The sequence below is a fragment of the Strix uralensis genome, chromosome Z (assembly GCF_047716275.1).
Source record: "Strix uralensis isolate ZFMK-TIS-50842 chromosome Z, bStrUra1, whole genome shotgun sequence".
Classification (NCBI taxonomy): domain Eukaryota; kingdom Metazoa; phylum Chordata; class Aves; order Strigiformes; family Strigidae; genus Strix; species Strix uralensis.
In genome coordinates, this window is record NC_134012.1 from 83,792,017 (window position 1) to 83,811,065 (window position 19,049).

The 19,049-nt window shown below is 47.1% G+C and overlaps 1 protein-coding gene across 2 annotated transcripts; it reads right to left on the bottom strand.

Annotated features, from left to right (window-relative positions):
• Window positions 1–2,003: 2,003 nt before the first annotated feature.
• On the bottom strand, window positions 2,004–15,576 carry ISL1 (ISL LIM homeobox 1). 2 transcript variants are annotated; one of them, XM_074856611.1, is made up of 7 exons: window positions 15,172–15,576; window positions 14,951–15,059; window positions 13,931–14,120; window positions 10,666–10,925; window positions 8,403–8,689; window positions 6,814–6,981; window positions 2,004–4,557 (listed from the first exon to the last, which is right to left on the bottom strand). In XM_074856611.1, exons 2-7 carry the CDS (start codon window positions 14,976–14,978, stop codon window positions 4,441–4,443), a joined length of 1,050 nt encoding a protein of 349 aa, XP_074712712.1. In that variant the 5' UTR covers window positions 14,979–15,059; window positions 15,172–15,576; the 3' UTR covers window positions 2,004–4,440. The 2 variants fall into 2 exon arrangements, with proteins under 2 accessions (XP_074712712.1, XP_074712713.1); XM_074856612.1 differs by having other exon boundaries at window positions 8,403–8,686; window positions 14,951–15,576.
• Window positions 15,577–19,049: the final 3,473 nt, after the last annotated feature.

Genomic DNA, 19,049 nt, shown 5'->3' on the forward strand with positions numbered 1-19,049 from the left:
CCGCCTGCACTTCACAAGTCCCGGGAGGTGAGGAGTGATCCTCCAGCAGGGCCGGCACACTGGGAGCTGTTAGGTTTATGTTTGTGGCGCCTGAGCTCAAACAGTCATTCAGTGGCTTGCTCTGTTATCAAGAAAACAACAATCAGGAACAATCAGTAAACAGGATCTCTTTCCAGCCCCTTTATTAACTACTTACGGCTCCGCTGAAGCACGCAAAGCTTCCAGCAGCGGCACCTCATACCGTAAAACGCTGTCAGCGTGTCGGGCGTGCAGAGGGGGCGAGGACGGCTCGGTGCCCATGAAACCCGCCCGGCACCACGGACCCTTAGCCCGCTCCAGCTCTGTCCCGGGCTCTGCGCTGGGGCTGCGGCGGACCGTGGGCCGGCATCGCCGCGGGGGCCCTCATTCCTTCCCCGCTGCCCACTTTTGGGTGACCCAACATTGGATTTGTTAAGATATGTATGCATACATATGTATATAAAGGCAAGCACTTACTGGTTGAGATGTTCGGCTGATCTCAACGCTGGAATTCACGTCCCCGGGTTCTGCGTCTCACTGCTACATTGGCTGGAGATGCTGAGAGCTATTTAACCTGGTACAAATATTGAAATAAGAAGAGTTTGAATACTGGTCTCTCTGTGTGCAAACGAAATTCTCAGAGAAATTACCGCAGGCTTTAATGGACCTTATTTGACATTACTAAGAGAGGCTGCAGCAAGAGGGGAACAGGCAGACCTAGGACTGCTAATTGCCGCCCTCGCCCGTATCGGAAAGAGGAACCAGAGCAGGAACCTGCACAGAGCACTATAAGGACACTCATTTCATGAAGAGGATGTTTTCTCTCGCTTGCACAAATCTTCCTGCCAGAGCTCAGGAAGGGTGTTCTCCTGAAGGCGCTAGGAGGGACCGCCTGAAAGTTTGTCTCTATTTGCTCCACGGCGGATAATACTCAAAGGTTTGGGGGAGGGAAGAAATATGCCACAAATATATGAAATGCAAAAGGGAACCAAAAGCCATGAAAGAACCCTCTCCTCCCCGCAAAAGAAATAATCTTAAAATAAAACGATGTTTGTTTAGCTGAAGTTTCGAGGGGGCAGGCTGCGGTGTGACCCAGGGGCCGCAGGTCTGCGCAGAAGGGCGGGCCGGATCAGGGTGGCGGTGGCCGGGGGAGCGCGGAGACCCCCGAACGGCCTCCACAGAGGCGACCACAGCACTCCCTGGGAAGGCTGGGGGGGCTCAGGCCCTCCGTGAGGGGTGCAGGCACATCCCGAGTGGGGCTCCCGCCCGCAGCCCTCTGCAGAACCGAGGAATCGGAGCGCGGCTGCAGCCCTCCGAAGTCACGCTGCCCTGTGTGCTTTGAGGAGCAAGGCTCTCCGTCGGCAGCCCAAACACAAACCCCTGCCTCCCGGTGGGACGCTTATCTCGTCGGCAGCCCCAGCCACCGGGAGGGCGCGCCGGGACCGCGGGGCGCCGCGCAGCGCAGCCCCGACCCCGCGCAGGGCTGGGGGGGCCTTCCCCCTCGCAAGGAGCGACAGCCAAAATTCGTCTTCCCTTTCTGCGGGGCGCTCGGAGACGACAGACCTTCCCGTTCGGAAGGTCCTGCCCTGGGGAGGAGGGAGGGCGGATCTCAGAAACGCCCCGGCGTGCAGGTTGCTCTCCCGCGGGGTCACCCTCGCCCCGGCGTAACCCTGCGCCTCTCCCCGCGGAGTGGCCGCGCTTCCCATCTACACGTTAGAATCCAGGCCATAAAGGGCGAACGCAAAGGCCCCCGTGTGCCCTAACCTTACAGGTTTTCAGCGCCCATTAAGAACACACCCCCCACCCCGAGTCTGAGACTCGGTCTCCAGACTCCCCCTTTGACCCCCTGCCGTCAGTAAGCGACTCAAACAACTTACACGTTAGACCACCGGGCAAAAATGACACCCTTTCTCCCTCCCGCCCCCCGAAGCGTCGTACCAAGCCTCTGATCCTGCATGAAAACACAAGAGTTACTGAACACACAGTTTAAGGTAGATTTCATATTTATTTAAATATTTATCAAGTACTCAAAAATGTATTACACTTGAGCATACAAAATGAATCCAGTTTCTAATCAGGATGATTGAAATCCTTGTATTAGACTTTTAACCTTTTTTTTTTTTTTAATGTTCTCTGTACTGTCGAAATGGTTTGTCTCTATAGCTGAGTTTGCTCAGTGGTGGGCTGAGACGGTGAGGAGGGAGGAAAAAGAAGGTTATGTTAAGAAAACATTAGGGTTTGGAGTAACTGTCATGCAAACCAACTTGTCTTTGTCAGACTAAAAATCTCTGTATATTCCACTTGTTAAGGGTTTTTAAAGGGAGCTTTTGTCTTGTGCTGGCCGGGAGCACTACAGAGTACTTGGACTGGAGCAAAAACAACCCTTTCCTATTTTTTTTCTTCTTTCTATTTTCCCCTAAGAAATCGCCCACGTTTCTAGCTTTCACCACCCACTCCCCCGCAAATAAAAAAAAGGAAGAAAAAAGGGAGTGAAGAGAGGGAAGTCGACAGAAAGTAAGGAACACCATTCGTGCAATTTCACAGCAATATCCCCACAACCTATTCCTCCTGCAGCATTTTTCAATCGTTTTGACAGCAGACATTGATAAATAATGGTCATACTTGACTTGTTAAGCAAAAAAGCATCCCCTTTATCAGCTTATACTTAAAGTACAGGTCACTTCAACAATCTCAACAACGAGGCTTTGGTATACAGCACTTTCTTTTTATTATTTTTAAAAAATAATGGAACTCAGCAAAAAGCCTGAGCTCCTAGTTCTTTAGATGTCTTAACGTTATGTCAGATCATGCCTAGAGTAATATCACTTTTAAGAGCAAGGGATGGGGGGGGCGGGGAACAAGAGAGTTTCTAACGTTATCGATTGAAAGCTAAGGCATTCAACTAGCCCTGATATAGTTGTTGAAACGGAAATTTACAAGCTGGTCGTTAATACTTGCAATAAAATATCACACTCCTTTTATTCACTAACGACCTGCTTTGCATGCAATATTTTATTTCAGGTATTTTAGCTGCTAACTTGTAAATATTTAAAAGAGGGAACTTTGTTCATTATTTAATATTAATATTATTATTATTTTCTCTATTCCAAACGCTTATTTAGTGAAATAGTCCTGAAGATATAATAATTCTACATATGGCGGTTTAATTTCACATAATATTTAAGAAAAAAAAAAAAAAAAGGACAAAAACCACATAGAATTAGACATATAATTCAAAGACCACGGTACAATCTTTTCTTTTTTTTTTTTTTTTCCTTTTTTTTCTTTTACTTCAGCAAACAAAAAAATAGTCAAATGACATGAAAAGTGGCAAGTCTTCCGATAATAAATAATAAATTACTTTATAATTTTGCAATGTAAGAGCAAACAAAAAAAAGTGTTTTTTTCTTTTTACTTTTTACTCTTTTTTTTACTTTTTTTTTTCTTTTAAGAGAGAGAGAGATTGAGAGAGAAAGAGAGAAAGAGAGAAAGAGAAAGAGCGAGAAAGAGAGAGAGAGAGAGAGAAACAGTCGTTTTAACCAATGACTATACACATCTTTGGGGGAGGGGAAGGTTCTTGGACGGACACGTTTCAAACACAATCCCGAGACGCTTTGTGGCAAAATAGAGGTATACCTTGTTGCAATGCTTTTATAAACTGGTTTTTAAAGAGAAATTCAAAAACCTATTTTTAATCGCTTCAGACTTGATAGATCGCAACCAAACAAAATCAAAACCCCGCTACAGTACATGCTAGAAGAGACCCAGGAAACAACCCCTTGTTAAGAGTCAACTAAAAACAACATTGCAAACCAATGCAGCTCCACCTTCCTGCAATGAATCTTTCAATAATGCAGGGTTAAATCGTCTCTTTTCTGGTGATGGAAAACCTACTGGAGCTCCTTTTGGCAAGGCAATCACCAATATAGAAACAGCACCATTCGGATTGGGAGGGACTGGATAGAAAGTCCCTCTACCTTGGTTTCTCCCTAAGACGTGCAGTCAAATAAAAAGATAATTTTTTTCACTTTTTTTTTTTTTTTTTTTTTTTTTGAGATCCACGAGTACAAATCCTTTACGTTTTGAAAACGTCTTTTCGATCTTCCTCTGATCATTGAACAGCGCGGGGTTTGGGTTTTTTTGTGTTTTTTGTTTTGTTTTGTTTTTGTTTTTTTGTTTTTTAGTATTTATTCTAGTAAGATCCCATGATTGTCTTCACAGTGTTGCTACCATATTACCTTGTCTTTTCAAACATGACTCCGTTCATTTCATGGAGCGGTTTCTTGCTAGGTTCATTACAGGGTTGTTAAATACTTTTTCCCCCTAAATTTCGGAGTCCCAACGCGATCACTTTCCCACTCTCTCCAACAGGTACGAGGGTAAGGGCAGAAACAACAACACAGAAATCTGTATGAATGTTCCTCATGCCTCAATAGGACTGGCTACCATGCTGTTGGGCGTATCTGGCAGCTGAGAAGACATTGATGCTACTTCACTTCCAGTAGAATTGGAACCGGGTCCTCCTTCTGAAAAATTAACCTGCCGGGAAAAAAAAAAAAAAAAAGAAAAAAAAAAAAGAAAAAGAAGTTTTGTTTCAACTGTAACAATGAAAGAAAATGCACAGACGAACAAGAACGCAAAAATAAATACACAGGCATGCAGCCAAACAGCCTGATACATCTCCAGGGGAGGCTGTGTCACTATTTCTTTGTTTAGCTTCCCCATTGACTTCACAGGAATCTTCTTCAAGCCTTTGGTCAAATCACCGCAAAAAAAAAAAAAAAAAAAAAAAAAAAAGCAGGTTTAAAAAAAAAAAAAAAACACAAAAAAACAACCCACAAAAAAAAAAAGACGGAATAATCAAGCAAATAAACAAACAAACAAACCAAACTTACTAATGAGGCCTTCTTCCTTGTCTTGCAAGAGTGGCAATTCCAACAGGATGTTCTAGTCAATTATTTAAGAGTGCATGTGTTTTTTTGACACGAAACTGCAACGTTACTTTTTTCCCCTTTTGTGCACATACTAAAATAAACCTGGAAGGAGCATCCAGGAGCAGAAGACATTTGAAACAAGCCATCCTCTTTCGTTTGTGATGTGAAGCGGGTGCTATCTCTTTTTAACGAGAGTCAGTTTGATAAAAAAGGTCACACTTCTCCATCCTAATGTGCCCCGCGGCTCCCGTTAGTTTAGGAGCAGCGTTGGGAAAAGACATGATTTGAAGGGTGAAGCTTTGCTGATCCAAAAGCATTTCTTTGGCACCTATTTAGCGGGCCAATCCTGTGATTAAGGCCCTTTCCAGATTACAGACGTGCCTTGAACGGTCGATGAACTGTCTGTTCCATCTACAATTCTTTAACTCTTTTCAGTATCAGACATTATGACCCATATATATCAATGTTCATCTGTCTATCTAATGATGTACCTACCCATATGCATGTGTGTATTTGGACTATTCATTTTCCATTCCACAGGTTATTTGGTTTAAGTTGTTTTGTTGGTATTTTTTAGAACTAATTCATACAAAAATTCCCTGCATCAAAGGTTTTTAAAGTCTACTATTCTGTTAAGGCACAACAAGTAAGGCAGCCAAAGGAGATCAATTTTTCTTGTGTATGCTTGACAGCTTGATTAAAGCAGGAATACCAGTGGTTGCTCTAGAGGTAAGATGATGCAAACAGCCCTGCTGCTGTGCTACAGCTTCCCGAGCAAGCACGGTGTGCCAGGGGAGGAAAGCATGCTGCAGCCTGCCACGGGGCAAAAGAAAAACAATCCTGCAAGAGAGTGTGACACTAAACTGAAAAGGTCTGAAAACAGTTCTAGACATGGTTACAAACCTCTATCTTCCATTGTTCCATGTCAAAAATATGCCCAATGGATCAAAAAGGGACTATATGTTAATTTTTCATCACTAAGTATTATTTTGAATCACTGAAGAAACAAACATACACAACGTATCTTATTATTTTAAAGATCTGGTTTTAACACACTTAGGTAAGGAAATTGTCCTTAATTCACCTTGTTGGGCCTGTGTGATGATATGGTCCCATATGAGCTGCCAAATGACGTAGGCGTAAGGAAGTGAGTTAAGAACAGAGTTTATTCTAAAAGGTCTGTTTTCTTTCTGCTTAAGGCAGTTTATTATACTGTTTGAATTTTTCACGAGAATATGTATTAATAATTCTCTTTCTAAAATACAACATTTAATGTAGGTTTTATATTCTTGTGTGTATATACGTATATATAGATAAAGTTATATGTAGAGGTACATACTTAAAACAAGGACTTCAAAAACTTAATTAAGGTACTCACGTTTGTGCGACAAAACAAGGGCACAGGCTGACATTGTAATCATATATTTAAAATCCACCCTACAGTATAAAGGCAAAGTCGGTCCGAAGGTGGTAGAGATGAATTTTAGAAATTTCTTTCTCAAATGTACACACAATTAAATGACACGTGAAGAATATTATAGTTCTCTGTATAGAGATGCTTTCAGTTTTCAAGAGTGTGTGATCTGAGTTAGTCTCAGACCTGGGTCAGGCCTTATCCAGCTTCCACTCAACTCGGCAAGAGCTCTGCTGTGTACTAAGGTAGATTTTGCACCAAGCCCTATTAAATCAGTTCAGTTCGACACATTTACAGAGTGCCACCATGCTCACCTTGCAATTTCAGGAAAACCCGGCTAGTCTGGATTGCTCATCTCTCTGAGGGTATTCGGCACGTTCAGCGAATCCCCCCATTGCTCTGGCCCGGGTACAGGCTGGCCTGCCCCGGCTGAGAACCGCGACTTACTAGTTGCTGAAAAGCAGGTTGGTCTATGTCACTCTGCAATGCGAAGTCACTCAGTACTTTCCAGGGCGGTTGGTAACTCTGCACCTCCACCGGGTTCGCCTGTAAACCGCCGTCATGTCTCTCCGGACTAGCTGCCACCATCGGAGTTCCTGTCATCCCTTGGATATTCTGTAAACAGCCCAGCAAAAGATGTTAATGAGCTTGGTTAACTTTATTGTATATAAGCGCTGAGTCAATAAACTGCTTTCTATCTTATCTATACAGTCGCTTGTATTTGCTTTGTTAATCTGCTGTGAATGTCTTACTCTATTCTACTCTAGGTCAGCCTGTTTCTACCCGCTGCATTTATCACGGTGGAAGTTTACTTTCTTTCCCTTTAATCCTCCTATTTCTCTTAAGGCATAACCCCTCCGCCCCAAGCTTTCTTAAACACGAGCACTCTGTATCTTGGCTGCCGATCCACGGCTCGCATAAGAAACGGTTAATCATACTGCCTTTCTATTTTGCATCCAAGCTGGTTTTGTTCTGCGTGACCTTAACTGGATCGTATATCCACTGCACGGCAAACCTGGGGTACGTCAGTAACTCGTTCTTTCCAAAAAAAAAAAAAAAAACCTCAGCCCTCGCAGTATGCCCTGTGGTGCAGGCACTGTGTACAAAATAACTCCAAGCCTCGATGAATAGATTGTTCAGGCGGGTTAGTAACATCGTGTTTTATTGCATTCCAACAGGGTAAAATGAAACTCCTTAAATTCCACTTAACTAGGCAGCCTTATGAATTAATAGTCATTCTCAGGTCAGTCAATATACACAGGAAGAATAACAGACTCTTCTTCAAGTGGGCTAACAACAACAGGGAAAAAAAAAAAAAAAAAAAAAAAAAAAAGTTGGCTTAAAATGGAGACAGCCAGTTTGCTCTGCTGAACTCAGCGCTCTCCGCTTATGTGCATCACATGTGCATATGCCCGCAGACAAAAGCTCAATGTATTTTTGTGCGAGAACTATATATATTTTAAGTAACCTGTAAACACGATGGCAATTCCAAAAACTTTGGGTTGCATTTGTCTTTTTCTACAGTAAGTGCACTGACAGACACTCATGCACATTGTAGTATATAAAGTGCTAAGAAAATGCACCAAATTTCCCTTTTACTGACGGGTTTTACTTCTGGGTTTACTCCTGTGTAAAACCGTTGAAGAGGGCAAAAGCATTATTTTCCCCTCAAGGAGTCCTTTGCATTTGCAATATAAATATTACACAAGATTGGGCTTATTACATCCCATAAGCTCGGCAGGTCGCAATTCATGCTGCAGTGAAGTTAGTCTAATCCACTGCGTATCCTTAGCCCCACAAAAAGACGTTTTAGCTTGAGCTGCCTATATCGGCTTCTCGCTGTGGTCTGTTTTAATTGCACTGACAGTAGAAACAAGCGCCTAATAGTTAAACGGTATCATTTGCTTTGTTTTAAGGGAGCTCCCACAAAATCAAAAGCGTCAAACCGACCCCAGAGTCTGGCCGGGCTGTTCATAGCCCAGGCGTTTTTCCTTGGGAAGGAAGGCAGCGCACGGTCAGAGGCTGAAGCCACTTACAGTTTTGTCATTGGGTTGCTGCTGCTGGAGTTGCTTCATCATAATGCTCCTTTTTTTGTCCTTGCACCGCTTGTTTTGAAACCAAACCCTGATGACCCTCGGGCTGAGGCCAGTCATTTCTACCAGTTGCTCTTTCATGAGTGCGTCAGGTCTGGGGTTGGCAGCATAGCAGGTCCTCAAGGTGTGAAGCTGTTTTTCATTAAGGACAGTTCGGACTCGGGTAGTCTTCTCGGGCTGCTTGTGGACGTGGGGTCGCAGAGCTGGCTGTCTGGCAGAGATAGGTTCTGCTGTAAGGGAAGGGGAAGGGAGGAACAGGATCCCCATGAGTAGGAAGCAGGGAGCCTGCAGAGGCTATGAATCTAAGCTGGTGGGACAGGGGGAGGCGGGGGGGGGCTGTGATGAACCCTCTTTCAGAGACCACTCAAGCAGTCAGATCTATCGGAACTCCTGCAGCCTCCTCTGCTTTATGCACTGGTGGAGTGACAGGACTGACATTTCTGACTCTACAGATAATTAATTTGCAAAAACAAACCACCCCCCTAAACCGCTTAATGACAGAAGCTTGAACCTGTGAGACTTGACAGGGGAGGGCGAGTTCGCCAAGGTGTGCGTGTGCTAGGAAAGGAGGGGGAGGGTTTTATGTATTTATTTCCTGACAAATTACCAAAACAGATTTTTGACCCCCAAATTAATGAAAAAATACTTCTTAAATCAATTATAATTCGGGTCTGCCTCTTGTATACTGAATCTAGTTTAGCTTAACCAGAGACCGCAATAACGTACAACAGCTCCCGGCAGTTTGATGCTTCCAAATCAAAGCAAAACAAGCCAAATCCGCTACACTGTAACCGTGGAGAAAAATCTTGTGAGAGCCCAGTGTTCCAAAACTTGGGAGACGGAGGTCTATACTAGAAAGTGAAGGTGCTAGGTGAATTTGTGTCGACTTTTGATGAACACTTAAAAAATATGAGTGTTTCACCAATTCTTTAGAAGGCGAACAAGTCTAGCAACTCGTGGAAACCGTCAAGAAATGCAAATCTATGGGTAGCGTCATATCAAGAGCTAAAATATAGTGTGATTCTGCTATTCTTCCCTGTATTACATAGCTGTAGCTATCTAGATGTAATTTGACCCAGTCAAGGGAAAAATAAAAACACTACCTTTTTTTTTTTTTTTTTTTTTTTTCTAAAATTCTGGTTAGCTAATATTCAGAAATGCTCGCTTTTGTACAGTCGGCCTCCGGCTTTTCTGATTATAACAATAAATCAGCAAATGCGATGAAGACAATACGAAGGCTTCAAATCTTATCAGTATTGTACCTGCCGACACAATACGCCTTTTGGAGACATGCACAAACACGTTACAGGGAGCACACACGATCTCTCTAAAATTTTGCCTTGATCAGCTACAGGATTTTTTTTTTATCCCTATATGCAGATATGTCACCTGAAAGCCGCTCAGAAGCGGGAAACGAGCCCGTTTAAACATAGCTGTGTTCGTAAATAACCTTTCGAGTTACAGTTACTTGCACAGCAATAAAGCCGGCCAACCTTGCATTGTCCAGGCTAGTTTGCATCAGAGACATGACCCTTCCTAGCGCTAAGCATCTCTGAGTATCTGATGTACCCGTCGAGAACCAAAAGTGTAAGTAAAGCTGTAAGGCGGGGCGACTCTGAAGTTGCAATGCTGAGTTTTAAGACGAAATTCTCATCAAATCACATAAAACGTTTCAAGAAGGCAGAGTCACTTTAAAAGGCAATTACCGAAGATTAGCTTGTTGACAGTTTTAAATTACAGCCTAAGTGCTCGCCTGTAGTTATGAAGTCTATCTCTTTTCGGGCCCCGCTTCCACCAGCGCTCAGAACAGCTTCTCCACATGCTCCGGGCACAGCGGGGTCTGCGCTTTGCCACCGACCCTGCAGCGGCTCGTCCCTCTCCGGCTCAGGCTCCCGGGGGGGCGACTCCCGCGCCCGCTGCGCGGCGGGAGCAGGAGGGGCGCAGGCTGGCGGGGGTGCGGCCCCCTGCGCAGGTGTCTCCGCCTCACGCGTACCGCGTACGCCGGCGTCTCTCGCAGCAGCCGGACCCGCGGCAGAGCCCCGGGCGCGGGGCGCGCCGCCACCGCCTCTCCGCGGGCGCGCACGCTCGGAGCCGCCTTTCCGCGGGGACGCGGGACCTGCTGCAAGCGGCAGGGCCCCCTCTCCAGGCGCCGGGCCGGGCGGCGCCAAACCCCGCGGGCTTCCGTGGCGCCGGGTGCGGGCGGTACCTGCCATCTGCAGCGGCCGGGCGGGGTGCAGGGGGCTGAGGGGGTCCCCGGCGCCCAGGCTGGCCCGCTCCACCACGTCGTGGTCCGCCCGGCAGAAGAGGCCGTCCTCCCGCAGCGCGAATTCATCGCCGGGGATGAGCTGGCGGCTGCAGGCCACGCAGCGGAAACACTCGATGTGGTACACCTTGGCGCGGGCGCGCATCACGAAGTCATTCTTGCTGAAGCCGATGCTGCACTTGGCGCACTTGATGCCGTATAACCTGAGCAGGGCCCAGCCCAGAAAGAAGGAGAAGGGAGGGAGAGCACGGGAGGGGGAAGGGGAGGGCAGGGAAGGGCGGGAGGGGAGGGGGGAGAAGAAAGGAAGGGGAAAAAGAAAGAGAGAGGTTTTCACTCCTGCTCGTGGGCAGCCCCGTGGCCCCGCGTAGACGCGCCACACGCAGTCCACTAGTTAACAAGCCTTGAAAATACAGAAGCCGTAAGAGAAAAGGAATAAAACGGATTCGTTTGCTGCCGGTGCTCTGATCCCCAAGCCGTAAAAGTCTCTCGGAATCCGAACACACCGGTGGGCAAGGAGAGGGGGGAGCGAAGGGGCGGCGGGGGTGGAAGAAGGAACAGGGGAAGAAACAAAAAAAGCGACCCCTTTCCTTTCCGAGGAGATGCCGACCTCTCTCTCCCTCCTACCCCAGCGCCCGGGATGCAGACGAGGGGCCCTCCCTGCCTTCTCCCTCGCTCCTCACGGCGGAGGAACCTGACCTAGCCTGGCCCGGGACTGAAACGGGCTGCCCGGGTGAAGCGGGGAAAGGCGAGGCTGGCGAAGCTGCCGTCCACTACCCACGCACAAACGTACCAGCCTCACTAAATGGTATTATTTTTGCGAGGAAGCCACTCAGGACTTCTGCCGCTTAATGCATGCCCGGGCTACCGTCAACTTAGCCTCTGGGACGCGGCAGGGTGGCTCTGTCAGGGACCAGGGCTCTTCTCCTTTCCCCCTCTCACCAGGTTCACTTTATACAACAGTATAGGCAGACACACACACACACACCCACACCCCCACCCCTTTATATATACACGCGCTCACATATATAGCAGTGTAACTATCCTCCCCTGGCCCTAATAAAAGGCATTTTGGGTGCTTTGACTCCGCATCCTGCCCCTACCTCCGCCTCTCTGCCCTGCCTCCCCTGGCGTTCCCACCTTGAGGAGGGACAGGCAGGAGTTGAAAGGGCAGCTTCTCGCTGACAGACCCACACGGAAAATAATGGGTTTCTGGAGGGGGTGGCGCGTTCCTCCTCTCCCGAGGAGGAGAGGGGGACATTTACCCATCAGTGGATGAACATCAGTGGAGAAAACGCTCCAGCTCGGGTGCCTAGAAGTGCACCGTCCCTCGGCTCCCGCCGAGTGCTCCTTAGCCAGCTTCCTTGGTATTAAGTAAAATTAACATCTTCCCGCAAATGTACGGACACACGCACATACGTGTATGCACACGGTTCACAGAACTGTAAAAGCTGTTCCTAAAACTGAGCTAATATTCATCCCCACGCATTTCCTCACCAGCACACTCCGTTAGAGATACTGTCTGCGAGGTATGCTTGTGGGTAGACATGTTTCTTTACACACGTATTTAGCTACTGTGTCTACAGAGCTGTACTAAGCCTACATTCAGAGCTACGTGTTTCCGAATTATAAGGTTTTGAGAAGAAAAATCCCCAAACAGCTAAACGACAGAAGAACATAGCGATCACAAAGTGTATGCATGAATAGGTACAACAGTTGGGGGGATTGTCCACATGTCTGACAATTATAGATTGGCTCACGGTCTAATCCAAAGTCGACTTGCACATAACTCATATCTTACTTTTAAAATTGTAGCAAATTAAATGTGTTGTGTATTAATATAAAAGAGCTGCATTTTTTTTGTCGTTGTTTAATTTCGCCCGCTGAGTTCTAGCAGGAGGTAGGTGAACACCTCAGTCCAAACGTTTTCCTTTAATCTGAAATTAGTGAAAGGACAACGTTTAAAAGCACGGCTCCGAAGTGCGTTTAAATGTCCGGGGGCGGGGGGGGGGCGAAATGTGGGCTGTTTTTCGCCATGGTAAAACTTTGAAAATAATGTCACAACATGGCTTGGAGGAATGATCTGCTTATGAATTGTACACTGGAGAAGGAAAGACTCAAGTGATTTATTTCAATTCAAAATTGCAAAGAAACTAGAAAAGATATCTTAGATGGCTAGGTAGATACTTGCTCCCAAAACTGTCAGTAAAAAAATACTGACCATACCTCAGTGTCATACAAAGTTCTGTTTTGGCAAACCCAGTAGACGACACTGAAACGGATCAGCATGACCCAGGAGCACAAATAATAAAGACACTCGAAATTCCTGGTTTGGTTTCACTGTAGTGTCAGGTTTGGCAACTCTCACATTTTATCAGTTACCAGATTTTAATGTGAGGAAGGAAGCAGTTCCATTATCTAAATATACCCAATTGTTCGCGAACAGATGATGGGCAATTTGATCTGCTCTGTCTAATTCATCAGTACAGATAAGATAAGAAAGAAAAGGCAGTCAGATATCACCAAAGGGGTTAATATTTAAAAAGATTAAATGTCAGTTATTTTAGCGAAGAAACATTTCGGTTTAGGTTTTAACTTCCCCATAAAAGGATCCTTCATTCTGAAGGAAACTTCGGTTTTGTTTTTGTTTTCCTTTTGCTTTTTTGTTTTTGATAGGCCTAGTTTAGGGGGGGCAGGGGGGGGGGCGGGGGGGGGGGGGGAGTTGCCCGTGTATTTATTTTTACGGCATACATGCTTGAAGTGCCTTTCTTATGAATGCCATTATACCTTTGCAAAAACACAGAGAGATGCGTTTCTCAGATTGTGCTAAAAAGCGATCAGTTCAGTGCTGCTTATAATATCTACGCTATTGAAAATATTCTCCATTACCTACGATTTCCCACTTTGTTAGAATCACAGGATGCATTGCCAAAATCCTCAGGAGGGTCGCTAGGTAGTTCTTCTCAAATGTTGTTTTGTTTATACAGAAATTTACATTTGAATCTGTGGAATAAAAAACTTGACGACTCTTAACTTTTTTCCTCGCCTGTCTAACTATGGGAGAAATCACTTAAAAACATACCAATTGTCTTTTCACCCTCTTTCTCAAGTTTTTTTTCTCTTTCTGCCTCTGTTAGATTCATAAAGTAAAAAAAAAAATAATAATAATAAAAAAAATCTCACGAAGAATTAAACAACGTAAATGGCGTACCTGATATAATCTCTTTTACAGTAGGTTTTGCCATCCCTAACAAAGCACGTACAGGTCTCGTCCAAATACTGATTACACTCTGCACACTTCAAACACGCCGCATGCCATTCCAAATCCGGAGAAACCCTCAGAATATACTGATCGTGAATTTGATTGCCGCAACCAACACATAGGGAAATCAGGCGTTTTTCTGAAATGAAAATAAATACATGATTGACTAACCATTTACTCTCCTACAGAGATAAACATACTTCTAGTGTCGTTCCCGTATAGGGCGTACTCTGAGAGTGTTGTTTTTTGTTTTGTTTTCTTTTGTTTTTTTAAAGAGTATTACACTTATGGATGGTAATTGAAGTGTGCCATCAAAACCTTGCCTCGTTTAGAAAGGAGGCGGAACATATGTTAAAATGCAGATGTGAACAGTCTTCGGGGTGAAGGTCCTCATTTTGTAAGCCTTGCACGGAATCAAAACTCCAAACTCCCTCGTTTTATTTTTATTTTATTGTTTGCTCGTTTGGACTCTTTGCCTTACGGGGAGAGCACCTATATGTTTGATTTCATTTTTTAAGAGGCTCTGACTGGAACGATGAACGCGTGGCTGGGTGCGCTTCCCATTCAGCCCTTTGCCACAGAAGACGGGACTCGAAACTGCTAGCAAGAACAACATCATTACGGTTGTCACTTGCTCTCTTTTGCAAGTCTAATGCTAATTCCCCTAGATGGACTAGGTGCTGGAGAGTCAGACAGCCTCACCACAGTCTAGCACGAGGACAATTTAAGGCTCCGTGGTTGGAGATCCCATTTAAATCCTGTCTGCTCCCCAAACTTTAAAAGAGAGCAGGACCCCAGGCTATTAACATACAAGGCTACGAGGTTAAAACACAGCAAGCATGCAGGCATGGCAACAAAGGCACCTACTCTACCATTCACATGAAGTTCAGCTCTTTAGCAGTTCGCCTGCCTGAAACCATTACAATAGACAGCACATTTATTCCAACAACGGTAAAAATTCCGCCTTACTTTTTGGTGGGTCTCCCATGTCTCCCATATCTGTAAGAGGGTGTAATGTCCACAGTGAAATGGTGTACGGTTTCGTTTTAAGACCCCAAAGTAGGTTTGAGAGCTGTCGCTAAAAATACAAATAAAAATAAATAAAAAAGTAGAAGCAGTAATAACAAAAGAAAAAAAATAGAGACTCGAAATAATAATTAAAAAAAAAAAAAGGCAAAACAAAACACCACCGGCGTGGGAGACACTGTCAGGGCTGCGGAGAGAGAAGGGGGCGCGCGGTGAGGCGCGGTGCGGGGCGCGGCGCCGGGGGCGCGGCGGGGTCCGGCCGTGCAACGCGGTGCGGTGCGGTAAGCGGTGCGGTGCGGGAGCGGCGCGGTGCGGTGCGGTGCGGTGCGGCGGCGCGGCGGTGCCGGACTGGGCGCTGGCGGCTCGGGCACTCGCCTCGCCCTTATCTCTTACTCAAACTTCTCTGCTCCAACTCAGCCGGCTCGCCATTGGCCTGACGTCATGCGCGGGGACGTCACGCCTGCGCGGCGCCCATTGGCTGCGGGCGGCGCGGCGCAGCTGTTCTGATTATCATATTTCAGCGTCTGGCGGCGCGGCGGCCCCGGCTTGGGCTCTCGGAGGCAACTTTTCCTCGCTCCTCATTTGTATTTCCCTTTATACTTTCTTCTTGTCGCTCTCCTCCGTCCCCGCCGCTTATCTCCCGTCACACCTTTCATTTTCCTTCCCGGCCCCGCTCGGGCTCCTCCACCCCTTCCCCCTCTCGGGTTTGCCGTGCCGTATTTACCATTTCCTTTTTTTTTTTTGGGGGGGGGGGGGGGGGGTGGAGTGTGTGTGTGGGGGAGGTGGGTGGTGTTAATCCAACTATTTCCTTTCCGAGGGTTTATCTTTCCTAGGCGGGAGCCGCTGCTCCGGTTTGCCCAGGCGAAGCTGCTCTGAGAGGGGAGGGCGGGCGGGCTGGCTGGGCATGGCCCCAGCCACGAGATGGGACTGTTTATGTTTGTCCTCCGCCTACTTCTTGATTAAAATCGCAGATAAAAGCTTCATGTATTTCTCTAATACACAAGATCGAAGAAGGTACAAATATTTACCTTTACATTGACTCTCAACACTCCCTCCATTCTATTTATGTTTTCCAATCCCTTTTAGACCCCTTTTTTTTTCTCCCTCTTCCCCAATCTGTAAATAGAACCGCATCCTGTGTTTAGACGGTTTCGTAGGTTGGCTGGAATGGAGATTCGCGGAGAAAAGTGAGGAACTTCTGCCTTTCCCTGTGGAGAATCCCTTAAAATTCTTATTTAAAAAAAAAAAAAAAAAAAAGAAAAAGGAGGGAGGGAGGGAGAAGACGCGGACTCCGCCGTTTGCACGGCTCTGCGGCGCTATTCCCTGGAGGCGATGTGGGGACCCCGGACCCGCGGACGGGCGCGGCGCGGTGCCCGCGCTCCCCGCTGCTCACCGGCGCACGGCGCGCCCCAGCCCGCCCCGGCGGCACCGGCCCCCCCGGGGCTGCGGACTCCGGCGGGCGGTTATCTGAAAGCTTCCCTAGCCAGGCAAAACGCAACTTTCCCGTGGGCACGGATTTCTTTGTGCATGTTTTTCAAAGGGTAGGCTCCGCTTAGGCGGCACCGTGCCATTCCTGTAGTCTGTGCACGAAACCGTACTCTCTCCCGAGAGTGGTCACCCCAAACCCTTGTAATACTCCCCCGCCCCCCATTTTAAACGTCCCCTTTGAGTTTGTTTAGATCCCATTTTTGTGTTCCATTCCATATAGGCTGTTACACCGCCCTCATCAACGTAGTGTATAAATGCCCTCCAATCACTACTCATCATGAAAATATAATTTTTTCAAAGTCCTACTTTTTTAAAAGACAACCGAGTTTGGGTGAAAAAGAGGCAAAGCCATATTCACACGGAATATCTTCTGGCGGGGAAATCTGATTGCAATGAAACAGCCAGGAAAAAGTTCTGAAACTCGCATTTGCTGATGAGACAGCTACTAAACAACGGACCTCCTCAGAGTCCTAACTTAGTTTGCAAGATGTTTTCCTTTCCGAGGCTGAGGCAGCAAACACACCTACCAGCTTTATTTCAAACAAGAAGTGGGACCCAACGTTGCCACTTGTAGAGATAACTAAGCTGTCTTGAAATGATCTCAAGATAGTGTCAGGAGGTAAAGATATGGTTATAAGCGCACACACACACAGAGTTACTTTACATATTCGACGTTTAAATAAACAGTGGGAAAGGCCACTCTGCTAGCCGGTTGCTTCCACACCCAAGAAACTGGCGATCTACGTGTATGTGGGGGTGCTTATGTACATGCATATATATAGGAGAGACTGGGTATACTGGATTTGATAATTCTGCGTGTTAGGTGAGTAAACCAAAAGGTAATTATCAGCAATTACTGCAGATGCTGGCAGCTTTGGACGGCCTGGCACGTGTTCGGGGCAAACCGTCAGTAACGTCCCATTTCCCTTCAGCCGTGCCGCTCGTCCGGGCCGGGGGGCACCTCCGTGAGCCCCTCCTCCCCGCGGCCCGCAGCGGCCGGGCGCGCAGCCCGCGCAGCCCCCCGCGGGGCCGCCGTGCGCGCCACGGTGCTGGCCGTGCGGGGCGGGGGATCGCCCTCCGCCGGAGACCCGACCCCGCCCGGGCGCCCGGTCCGCGGCAGGCCGGGCCCCGCGGGCAGCGCGCGGGCAGCGCGAGGGCAGCGCGGCGACCTCTGCTGGCCGCGGGGGCGCTCGGCCCCGGCCCCGCGCGGTGGGCGCGTTTCGGACCTTTTGTGTCTTCCCGACCGGTACGCGGCAAATATCACCCTCTGCCCCCCGGCACGGGGCATGCCGAGACACACCGCCCCCCCCCCCCCCCCCCCCCCCCCCCCTCCCCCTCCTCCCCTCCCCTCCCGGGTGACCTCGAGGTCTGTGAGCTGGCCAAAGATCCGAGTCATTAAAAAACCCCCCAAAACTCCCCAAACCCCAGAGTCATCCCAATGACGGGTTTAATGAGAGAGTTTGAAACAGGGAAGGTGTTTTTCCGTAGTGCGTCCTATGCATTTTTTCCCATGGATATTTGTATTTCTTTTAAAAATTTGGCCTGATTAAAATACACCCTCTCACATCTCTGAAATAACGCACCTCATTTTCCACTGTTACATCTTTGCTTGAAAATAACTCAATCTGGTTTTAATTCTATTAACCCCCACCCCCTAACTTTTGGGGGTTTAACTACTACTTCTGGATGAGGTGAGTACATTTTAAGATTGATCTTTCCAAATGATGTGTAATAAGCGAGAAACCTGTCTCCGCCCCAACAAACCAGGATTGGGAAGAAAAGGAGGGCTTTGATCAAGGTTTTTTTCCCCCTCCTGTGCTACTGATTTGCTTACTGTGTATTCGATTCGCGTTCCCAGGAAGGCGAAGCTCTATATTTAGCCAGCATCAGAATCGGGTTTAAGGGAGTGGAATAATGAGTGGAACTGCCAGTTTCAATGAATAAGATGTTTAGAGAAAAAACCTGATGAAGGATTTATCTTTTATGATATCAATATACACGTGGATGGGAAGACATAAAACGGGATTTGTACATATTTGAGACAGATCCGAAAATATAGGTTAATTTTATTTTTTCCTTGTTTTTTTTTTTTTTTTTTGCCTTTTCTTATTTATTTACTTTTGGGAGGGGACTAGGGGAGCCTGCTAAAAGTCCGTGGCTCTACATAGCAATCAATAGCTTTCATCACGTTGAGGGGCTCAAATGAGATTATATGCATTCGAGGGAAGGGCAGGGGGAAAAAAAACCAAAACAAAAAACAAAATACAAAAAACAAACCAACCCCCAAACCGACAACGGCGATTAACCCTTTCCGTCCCGTAAAGAACTGCTATAAATTCAGTCCTGAGTTTTCTTAGTGACTTCCCGAAGGGAGGGGAAAGGGGAAGAAAAAATCGTCTTCGGGAAATGATTAAGGAGGTAGTGCTGGTTTCGGAAGGGGGACAACATTAGGGGCTGGGTGAGATGTCCTTGCCGGCCAGGGCTGGGGCAGTGCCGGGCTGAGGCGGCCGAGCCCCGGGCGCGAACGGGGCAGCGGGGAGCTCCCCGCCCGTCC

What these genes read in the sequence shown, in the direction of transcription:
- ISL1 (XM_074856611.1), bottom strand. Translation starts at nt 14,978, where the DNA reads ATGGGAGACATGGGAGACCCACCAAAAA. An exon ending in CATGGGAGACCCACCAAAAA is followed by an intron (nt 14,121 to 14,950) that starts GTAAGGCGGAAT and finishes TTTTCATTTCAG; the next exon opens with AAAAACGCCTGATTTCCCTA. An exon ending in AACCTGCTTTTCAGCAACTA is followed by an intron (nt 4,558 to 6,813) that starts GTAAGTCGCGGT and finishes TTTTCCCGGCAG; the next exon opens with GTTAATTTTTCAGAAGGAGG.